Source organism: Rhinopithecus bieti, unplaced genomic scaffold, assembly GCF_001698545.2.
Source record: "Rhinopithecus bieti isolate Rb0 unplaced genomic scaffold, ASM169854v2 scaffold_45389, whole genome shotgun sequence".
Lineage (NCBI taxonomy): Eukaryota > Metazoa > Chordata > Mammalia > Primates > Cercopithecidae > Rhinopithecus > Rhinopithecus bieti.
In genome coordinates, this window is record NW_016818806.1 from 709,224 (window position 1) to 719,983 (window position 10,760).

General features: G+C 45.6%; 1 protein-coding gene and 1 pseudogene across 1 annotated transcript in view; one reads left to right on the top strand and one right to left on the bottom strand.

The window, feature by feature from the left end:
- Positions 1 to 10,760, bottom strand: part of NUP210L (nucleoporin 210 like) — a gene marked incomplete at its 5' end in the record, with an annotated part of 68,126 nt that overhangs the window by 2,671 nt on the left and 54,695 nt on the right. Inside the window, 2 exons of the mRNA XM_017857472.1 lie at positions 6,696 to 6,900; positions 7,570 to 7,820. Of these exons, the coding sequence (XP_017712961.1) occupies positions 6,696 to 6,900; positions 7,570 to 7,820 (456 nt within the window). The remainder of the gene's footprint in view (positions 1 to 6,695; positions 6,901 to 7,569; positions 7,821 to 10,760) is intronic.
- On the top strand, positions 13 to 1,005 carry LOC108518855 (60S ribosomal protein L34-like; annotated as a pseudogene).

A 10,760-nucleotide genomic window follows, 5' to 3' on the forward strand; every position in this document is an offset into this window, starting at 1 on the left:
AGATGCTGCATTTTAAAACTTACGACTAAAAATAGTAATGAGTATCTGTCAGAAGTATTCAAAACCCAGCTCTCTCAGTAAGAGAGAAGAGAGCTTCAATTGTAAACTATGCTTGGTTCAACCACCTGTTTTTGACTTCTTCCTATCTCCAGAGTAGTAAAACTCTCCAATTCTTGAGCCTGTTATTTATTCCTCTTAGATTTAAAAGGATGCTTTAAATCCTCTGCTACTTTAAAATGCTGGTTACCGCTTCTTCCTCTTCCAGGGACATTGTCTACAGGCACTCAAAATGGTCCAGCGTTTGACATACCAATGTAGGCTTTCCTACAATATGGCCTCTTAACAAAAGTAGACTGTCCCAAACCCTTGGTAATGTTTACCTCTATACCAAGAAGGATGGGAAAGCACCAAAATCTGCATGTGGCATGTGCCCAGGCAGACTTCAAGGGATTCATGCTGTAAAACCAGAATTTTTTTTTTTTTTTTTTTTTTGAGACGGAGTCTCGCTGTGTCGCCCAGGCTGGAGTGCAGTGGCGCGATCTCAGCTCACTGCAAGCTCCGCCTCCCGGGTTCAGGCCATTCTCCCGCCTCAGCCTCCCAAGTAGCTGGGACTACAGGCGCCTGCCACCAGGCCCGGCTAGTTTTTTGTATTTTTAGTAGAGACGGCGTTTCACCATGTTAGCCAGGATGGTCTCGATCTCCTGACCTCGTGATCCACCCGCCTCAGCCTCCCAAAGTGCTGGGATTACAGGCTTGAGCCACCGCGCCTGGCCTAAAACCTGAAGTTCTTATGAGATTGTCCAAAACAAAAAAACATGTCAGGTTCCACGTATGCTAAATGTGTTCGTGACTAGATCAAGCGTGCTTTCCTTATCGAGGAGAAGAAAATTGTTGTGAAAGTGCTGAAGGCACAAGCACAGAGTCAGAAAGCTAAATAACAAATGAAACTTTTGAGAAATAAAAATAAGAAGACTTAAAAAAAATGCGGCCTGGCGCGGTGGCTCACGCTTGTAATCCCAGCACTTCGGGAGGCCAGGGCAGGTGGATCACGAGGTCAGGAGATGGAGACCATCCTGACCAACATGGTGAAACCCCATCTCTATTAAAAATGCAAAAAATTAGCCGGGTGTGGTGGCGGGCACCTGTAGTCCTAGCTACTCAGGAGGCTGAGGCAGGAGAATGGTGTGAACCCAGGAGGCGGAGCTTGCAGTGAGCCGAGATCGTGCCACTGCACTCCAGCCTGGGCGACAGAGTGAGACTCTGTACCCCCCCCCCCAAAAAAAGAAATGCTGTTTACCTTTAACCCCAGGTAACATGCTTCCCTTCACGAAACTTGTGATAGTATGCTGATTCCATTTATAATTGTAATCTCTGTCTTGAAACATTTTATTTTCTTTCTTTTTTTTGAGACGGAGTCTCTGTTGCCCAGGCTGGAGTGCAATGGTGCCATCTCAGCTCCCTGCAACCTCCGCCTCCTGGGTTCAAGCAATTCTCTTGTTTCAGCCTTGCTAGTAGCTGGCATTATAGGCACCCACCACCATGCCTGGCTAATTTTTGTATTTTTAGTAGGGATGGTTTCACCATGTTGGCCAGGCTGGTCTCGAACTCCTGACCTCAGGTGATCCACCTGCCTTGGCCTCCCAAAGTGCTGGAATTACAGGTGTGAGCCACTGTGCCCGGCCAAAACTTTTTTTTTAGATCATCAGTGACCACTTAAATCCACAGTACCTTTCTCCTACTCGGGATGTCATTTTTTGGGAGCACTCTGATTTGTATCTTATCCTCAATAAAACTTTAGACTTGCCTGTTTTTTTTTTTGTTGTTTTTTTTTGAGATAAGGTCTCAGGCTGGAGTGCTCATGGCTTACTGCAGCCTCCCAACTAACTAGGACTACAGGTGCACACCATCACGTCTGACTTTTTTATTTTTTTCTTTGAGATGGCGTTTTACTCCTGTTGCCCAGGCTGGAGTGCAATGGCATGATCTCGGCTCACTGCAACCTCCGCCTCCCAGATTCAAGTGATTCTTCTGCTTCAGTGTCCTGTGTAGCTGGGATTACAGGTGCCTGGCACCACACCCAGCTAATTTTTGTATTTTTAGTAGAGATGGGGGTTTCACCATGTTGGCCAGGCTGGTCTTGAACTCCTGACCTCAGGTGATCCAACCACTTCGACCTCCCAGAGTGGTGGGATTACAGGCATGAGCCATCGCGCCCGGCCTTTTTTTTTTTTTTTTTTTAAATACCTGGATAATTTAAATTTTTTTCTTTAACTTTTAATTTTTGGTAGAGAGGAAGTCTCTCTATGTTGTGCAGGCTTGTCTTGAACTCCTGGGCTAGAGCGGTCCTCCTGCCACAGCCTCCCAAAGTGCTGGGATTACAGGTGTGAGCCACTGCACCTGGCCTCAAAATAATGTTAAACACATTAAGCAGGACTAAGAAATCAGTTAAAGTATAATTAACCAAAATAGAAAAAACCTAATTTGTGACATGGTCATATCGTAGTTACCAAAATGTTAAAAAGCCTAATTTGTAACATGGTTGTGTGTGTGTTTGTGTGTGTGTGTGTTTTGAGATGGTTTCTATTGCCAAGTCTGGGAGTGCAGTGTTGCAACTGTAGTTCACTGTAGCCTCAAATTCCTGGCCTCAATTGATCCTCCCACCTCAGCCTCCCAAAGTGCTGGGATTATAGGTGTGAGCCCTGTTCCTGGCATGTGTATTTTATTAATAGCAACAAAAAAGATCTAAGTGCAGGTCTGATTACTGTAATTTTGTTTTTGGCTCTTTTTCTTTTTTTTTTTTTTGAGACAGAGTCTTGCTCTGTCAGCCAGGCTGGAGTGCAGTGGCACGATCTCGGCTCACTGTAACCTCCGCCTCCCAGGTTCAAGTGCTTCTCCTGCCTCGGCCTCTCAAAAGACTGGGACTACAGGAGTATGCAACCACATACAGCTAATTTTTGTGGTTTTAGCAGAGATGGGGTTTCACCATGTTGGCCAGGCTGGTCTTGAACTCCCGACCTCAGGTGATCTGCCCACCTCAGCTTCCCAAAGTGCTGGCATTACAAGGGTGAGCTACTGTGCCTGGCTTTTGGCCATTTTTCTTTCTCTCTCTCTCTCTCTTCTCTCTCCTCTCTCTCTCTCTTTCTTTTTCTTTTCTGAGACAGCCTTTTCTCTCACCTAGGCTGCGGTGCAGTGGTGAGATATCAGCTCACTCCATCTCTGCCGCCCAGGCTGGTGAGTTACTATATTTTTTTTTTTTTTTTTTTTTTTTTTGGACAGAGTCTTGCTCTGTCCCAGGCTGGAATGCAGTGGCACAATCTTGACTGACTGCAACCTCCGCCTCCCCATTCAAGCTATTCTCCTGCCTCAGCTCCCAAGTAGCTGGGATTACAGGTGCGTGCCACTACACCTGGCTATTTTTTATTTGTTTTATAATTATTTTTGATTTTTTAGTAGAGATGGGGTTTCCCATGTTGGCCAGGCTGGTCCTCGATCCTGACCCTTAGTGATCCACCTGGCCTTGGCCGTCCAAAGTGCTGGGATTACAGGCATGAGCCACCATGCCTGGCCGATTACTGTAATTTTTTAAGTGAGAAATATTTTTAGATATGGCAGGAGGAACATGAATATATCTACAGATTCTTTTTTCTCTCTCTATACATTCTGAAGAACTTCTCTAGTAATGAACTATAGAAATGATCCCTGAAAGTATAGTCAATGAATTCTTGTGACCAAAAGCACACACTACTGCTGATATTATGATGGTTTGCTGCTATATTAATAATTAGTGAAAGTGTAACTTTAAGCTTAAGTGGTCAGTTGAAAATAAAGATGCAGGCTGGGGCGTGGTAACTCACGCCTGTAATCCCATCATTTTTGGGAGGTTGAGGTGGGTGGATCATTTTGAGATCAGGAGTGCCCAACATGGTGAAACCTCGCCTCTACTAAAAATACAAAAATTAGCCGGGCATGGTGGTGGGCACCTGCGATCCCAGCTACTCCGGAGGCTGAGGGAGGAGAATCATTGAACCTGGGAGGTGGAGGTTGCAGTGAGCTGAGATGGCGCCACTGCACTCCAGATGGTGACAGAGAGAGACTCTGTCTCAAAAAAAAAAAAAAGAAGATGCATTTTTCTCCACTTAGGGTCACGGACACCTTGAATTGCTATCTATGGACTTTGTGGGGATCCATGGGTTCTTAGATTTTAAAACTCTGCTCCAATACATTCTAGTGATGGTATCTAGAGAAGCTTTTTTTTTTTTTTTTTTTTTTTTTTTTGAGGCGGAGTCTCGCTCTGTCCCAGACTGGAGTGCAGTGGCCGGATCTCAACTCACTGCTAAAGCTCCGCCTCCGGGTTTACGCCATTCTCCTGCCTGCAGCCTCCCGAGTAGCTGGGACCATAGGTGCCCGCCACTCGCCCGGCTAGTTTTTTTGTATTTTTAGTAGAGACGGGGTTTCACCATGGTTAGCCAGGATGGTCTCCGATCTCCTGACCTCGTGATACCGCCGTCTCGGCCTCCCCAAAGTGCTGGGATTACAGGCTTGAGCCACCGCGCCCGGCCTGCTTTTTTTTTTTTTTATTCTGAGACACTCGTTCTGTCACCCAGGCTGGAGTGCAGTGGTGCAATCATGCCTCACTGCAACTTCAACCTCCTGGGCTTAGGCAATCCTCCCACCTCAACCTCCTGCTAGGACTTCAGGTGCATGCCACCATGCCTGGCTAATTCTTTGGATTTTTAGTAGAGATAAGGTTTTGTTATGTTGCTTAGCCTGGTCTTGAACTCCTGAGCTCAAGCGATCCTCCAGTCTTAGCCTCCCAAAGTGCTAGGATTACAGGTGTGAGCCACGGCGCCAGCATCTCAGTTTCCTCAGCTCTTGGGAAAAAAATACCTACCTCCTAGAGTTATGAGAAATAAACCAAAAGCATATAAATGTGCTTAGGATAATAGTCAATACAAACCAGATGCTCACGTAAACATCAACAAAAACCTATTTCCCATTAGGAGATATACTATAATTTAGTTTAGATCGTTCCCAGTAATTAAGTAGTTTCCCTTGAGGGGTGGGGAAGCGGGTATGACAAATACAATATAAGGAGACTGATGGTTCTCTTGCTTTTCTAACACCTTTTCATAACTATTCCCATCCTATCCAAATGTGGCATTGTTCCTAAACTAGGTAATGCCTGGAATCAGGATTTGGGGGAGCTAAGTCTTGGTTCTAGGGTTAACATTGGCCCATTGCCTTATGCAAAAATATTTAAATACTTTTGAAGACAACAAAACAGGTATCAATAAGATTGGCCAGGCGCGGTGGCTCACGCCTGTAATCCCAGCACTTTGGGAGGCTGAGGTGGGCGGATCACCTGAGGTCAGGAGTTCAAGACCAGCCTGGCAAAATGGTGAAACCCCATTTCTACAAAAATACAAAAATTAGCAGGGCATGGTGGTGTGTTCCTGTAATCCAAGCTACTTGTGAGTCTGAGGCGGGAGAATTGCTTGAACCTGGGAGGTGGAGGTTGCAGTGAGCCAAGATCATGCCATTGCACTCCAGCCTGGGTGACAGAGCAAGACTCTGTCTCAAAAAAAAAAAAAGTTTAAAATAGGGCAAATAGTATTGTTACAAAGCTGGCAAACTCGTGTTCAGCTGACAACTATTCTTCCTCCTTCCTTTTTTTTTTTTTTTTTTTTTTTTGAGACAGGGTCTTGCTCTGTCACCAGGCTGGAGTGCAGTGGCACAATCACTGTTCACTGCAGCCTTGAACGCCTGGTCTCAAGCAATCCTCCTGCCTCAGCCTCCTGAGTAGATGGGACCACAGGTCCATGCCACCATGCCCAGGTAATTTTTTGTTGATACGGAGTTTTGCCTTGTTCCCCAGGCTGGTCTCGAATTCCTGAGCTCAAGGGATCTGCCCACCTCGGCCTCCCAAAGTGCTGGAATTACAGGCGTGGGCCACCATGCCTGGCGAACAACTATTCTTAAATATGTAAATTAAACGTAAAATTTAGGTAGTGTTAAGAAAGCTACCTAAAAGTTGCATTTTGGGTAGGTTTGGAAGATTCATGCCTCAACTAGTTTGAGTAATCTTGGTCAAGTGGCTGAATGTTTCCCATTAACTGAAATGTGATAACATCTGTCCCCCCTTATCTGTGGGGAATATGTTCCAAGACCCTCAGTGGATGCTGCAGATAATATTGAACCCTCTATGTACTATGTTTTCTCCTTACTAAGTTGAGAACTTCCACTTTTTCACTTAAAGGAAGCACTTTCCAGCTTCTTTTTGGCATACCTGAATTGCAGGCATCACCACTCTTGTGCTTTGGAGCCATTATTAAGTAAAATAAGGGTTACTTGAAACAAGCACTGCACTGTGATACCTTGATACCAGTTGATTTGATAGCAGAGACTGCTACTAAGTGACTAAAGGGCTGATAGTGTGTACAGTATGAACACACTGGACAAAGAGATGATTCATCATAGGGGACCAGAGCAGGACAGTGTGAGATTTCCTCATGCTATTTGGAACAGTGCACAATTTAAACCATTTATTTCAGGAGTTTTCCATTTATTTTTGGACCACGGTTGACGGTCAGTTAAGTGAACCTCGGAAAGCAAAACTGCAGATGGGGGGTACTAATGTTAATACATTCTTTCTTCTTTTCCTCTCTAGATTATAAATAGGAATCTCTGATGCTTACCTGCACCCAACTTATCTTTCATAGCCCTCACTACCACTGCCTCACTTTGACTGGTGAGTACACAGGAAATATTGATGAAAACAGGTGATGCCATCTGCTGGAAGGAAGTGAAGTTGACCACTCTTACAGAGTAGATGGCCAGGCCAGGAGTGAGGGGAGAGCGGCTATGGCCAGTGACCACTAGAACTGGGGAGCTGGAGATGACCTTGGAGAAAAGATGAAACCTTTTATTTAAAAGAAGAAAAATCAGTTTTGTATCAGTATGTTCCAATCTCAAACATATACAGTACAATAATTGTCAAGATCTGGATTTCTAGCTAGCTAGCCGACAAACAATAAATCATTTACTTTTTTGTTGTTGTTTTGAGAGGGAGTCTCGCTCTGTCACCCAGGCTGGAGTGCAGTGGCACGATCTCAGCTCACTGCAACCTCCGCCTCCCGGGTTCAGGCAATTCTCCTGCCTCAGCCTCCCGAGTAGCTGGGACTACAGGCACCTGCCACCATGCCCAGCTAATTTTTGTACTTTTAGTAGACACGAGGTTTCACCATGTTGGCCAGGATGATATCGATCTTGTGATCCACCCAACTCGGCCTCCCAAAGTGCTGGGATTACAGGCATGAGCCACCACGCGCAGCCAATCGTTTACTTTTTACTCCTTTAGGTATGTTGACAAAGCTCATGACCTAGATTTTGGACTCTGGGAGTCTGCCTGGCATTATGAAGGAGACGGGTTTTCTTCATTTGATTTTGTCATTTCCCATGGTGATTTTTATTAGGTCACTCAGTAACTTCTTTTGCCCTTGAAGTGCGCATGAAAAGTATCTTTTCAAATTCCTGATCTCTTGTTCTGTTTTGGTTCAGTCCTTAACATACCTCTAGCTTCCCAAGAACTCTGTCCACTCCCAGTACTCTTATCTCTCCGATATCTTGTTTGTGGCTAAGAACCAATTCTGACTGGTTAATATAAAAGGCTGGGATGAAAGGAATGAGGATTCGTTGCATTCCATTCTTGCTACGTTCACTGACCAGTGTAGCCCACCCATAGACTGAGGTGTCAGCCACACTGAGGGCCTGTAGCAGCTCCTCTGACTGCGGTCGAACCTTTATTATGCAGACATAAACCCCTGAAAAAAAAAGAGGAAAAACTGATCAGGAAGATTCAGAGGCTCTACTGAGCCAACTGAATTAGGATAGGAAGGAAAAACTGTGACATGTGAATTCAGCGAAAGAGAAAATGTGAATTTAGTTTTGAGTGTTCAATATCAGCACAATATTGGTCACTATGAGGAGGATACCAAATAAAAACAGTTCTAGAGAAACCACAACTGAACTTGTTTACTGAGAATACCATTCTTTCTTTTTTTCTGGAGACAGGGTCTCGTGCCGTCATGCAGGCTAGAGCACAGTGGCACGATCATGGCATTCTGCAGCCCTGACCTCCCAGGCTCCAGCGATCCTCCCACCTCAGCCTCCCGAGTAGCTGGGACTACAGGCATGAACCACCATGCCTGGCTAATTTTTGTATTTTTAGCTGAGGCGGGTGGATCACAAGGTCAAGAGTTCGAGTCCAGCCTGGCCAACATGGTGAAACCCCATCTCTACTAAAAATACAAGGATTAGCCGGGCGTGATGGTGGGTACCTGTAATCCCAGCTACTTGGGAGACTGAGGCAGGGAAATTGCTTGAACCTGGGAGATGGAGGTTGCAGTGAGCTGAGATCGCACCACTGCATTCCAGCTTGGGGACAGAGCAAGACTCCGTTTAAAAAAAAAAAAAAAAAAAAAAAATTTGTATTTTTTTTTGTAGAGATGAGGCTTCACTATGTTGCCCAGGCTGGTCTCAAATTCCTGGGCTCAAGCGATCCTCCTGCCTTGGCCTCCCAAAGGGCTGGGTTTACAAGCGTGAGAAACCGCCCCTGGCTAAGAATACCATTCTTATTCAACATGTCAGGGAATATTAAATGATATAACACAAGCAGGGCACTTAAGAGCTGGGCATACAGAATGAAGGAGTCAGTGCTGGTGAACTCAGGAAAGGATTTGTGAAAGAAAGACAAGCTTTGAGCATCATTAATAACTTATGCATCAGACCACCTCTTGGTGTCATTATTTTTAGTCAATGGTAGGAACTGTTTTTCTAGTTACCCATGCTTAATCCTTAGCTGTCTTTGTTTTTTTTTTTTTTTTTAAAGAGACAGAATTTCACACTGTTGCGCAGGTTGGAGTGCAGTGGCGCAATTCTACCTCACTGCAGCCTTGAACTCCTGGGTTCAAGTAATCCTCCCACCTCAGCCTCCCAAGTAGCTAGGACTCCAGGCATGTGCCACCATGCCTGGCTAATTTTTAATTTTTATTTATTATTATTTTTTATATATTTTTGAGACGGAGTCTCGTCCTGTTGCCCAGGCTGGAGTGCAATAGTGCAATCTCAGCTCACTGCAAGCTCTGCCTCCTGGGTTCACGCCATTCTCCTGCCTCAGCCTCCCGAGTAGCTGGGACTACAGGTGTCCGCCACCACATCCGGCTAATTTTTGTATTTTTAGTAGAGACGGGGTTTCACTGTGTTAGCCAGGATAGTCTCGATCTCCTGACCTCGTGATCTGCCTGCCTCGGCCTCCCAAAGTGCTAGGATTACAGGCGTGAGCCACCATGCCTGGCCTATTTATTATTTTTGTAGAGACAGAGTCTTGTTCTTGCCCAGGCTGGAGTGCAGTGGCATGATCACAACTCACTGAAACCTTGAATTCTTGGGCTCAAGCAATCTTCCTGCCTCAGAGCTAGGGCTACAGGTGCGCACCACCAGGCCTGGCTATTTTATTTTTTGAGAGACAAGGTCTTGCTATGTTGCCCAGGCTGGTTTCAAACTCCTGGGCTCAAGTGATCCTCCTGCTTCAGCCTCCTAAAACATTAGGATTATAGGCATGAGCCACTGCACCTGGCCTTAGTTGTCTTTACATCCTTTCCTTCATCCCTATATCCAATCATTTCCAAATCTTGCTAACTCTTCCTCTGAAATGTCTCTGACATCTGCCCCTTCTTAGTATTTCTCTATTAGTCTGGTCTAGACCCTTATCAAAATGCATGCTTGGATTATTGCAGTTGGATAATTATGGATAATTAGTCTGGTCTAGACCCTTATTAGTCTGGTCCAGACCCCTTAGTCTGGTCTAGACCCTTATCAATTCATGCTTGCGTTATTGCCCTTTCACAGGTATCCTTGCCTGTTATTCCACTTTTCTTTTGAGACCAAGTCTCACTCTGTTGCCCAGGCTGGAGTGCGGTGGTGTGATCTCAGCTCACTTCAAGCTCTGCCTCCTGGGTTCAAGTGATTCTCCTGCCTCAGCCTCCCACATAGCTGGGATTACAGGTGCCCGACTAATTTTTGTATTTTTAGTAGAGGCAGAGTTCCACCACGTTGGCCAGGCTGGTCTTGAACTCCTGACCTCAAATGATCCGCCCACCTCAGCCTCCCAAAGTGCTGGGATTACAGGCATGAGTCACCGTGTCCTGGCGTTATTCCTCTTTTCTTTATTTGAGACAGGTTATCCATCTGTTGCCCAGACTATAGTGCAGTGGTGTGATCACGGCTCACTGCAGCCTTAAACTCTTGGGCTCAAGGGATTCTCCCACCTTGGCCTCTCAAGTAGCTGGGATTACAGGCATGAGCCACTGTGGCCAGGCTATTCCTCTTTTTCTTTTCTTTTCTTTTTTTTTTTTTTGAGATGGAGTCTCGCTCTACTGCCCAGGTTAGAGCGTGGTGGCATACTTTTGGCTCACTGCAGCCTCCACCTCCTAAGTTCAAGCAGTTCTCCTGTATGAGCCTCCTGAGTAGCTGGGATTACAGGCGTGCACCACCATGCCCGGTTAATTTTTGTATTTTTAGTAGAGACAGCGGTTTCACCATGTTGGTCAGGCTGGTCTTGAACTCCTGACCTCGTGATCCACCCTCCTCGGCCTCCCAAAGTGCTGGGATTACAGACGTGAGCCACCGTGTCCGGCCTCCTCTTTTCTTTTTCTTATCCATTCTATATACTGCCACTAAATCCTTAAAACTGCCTTCATTCT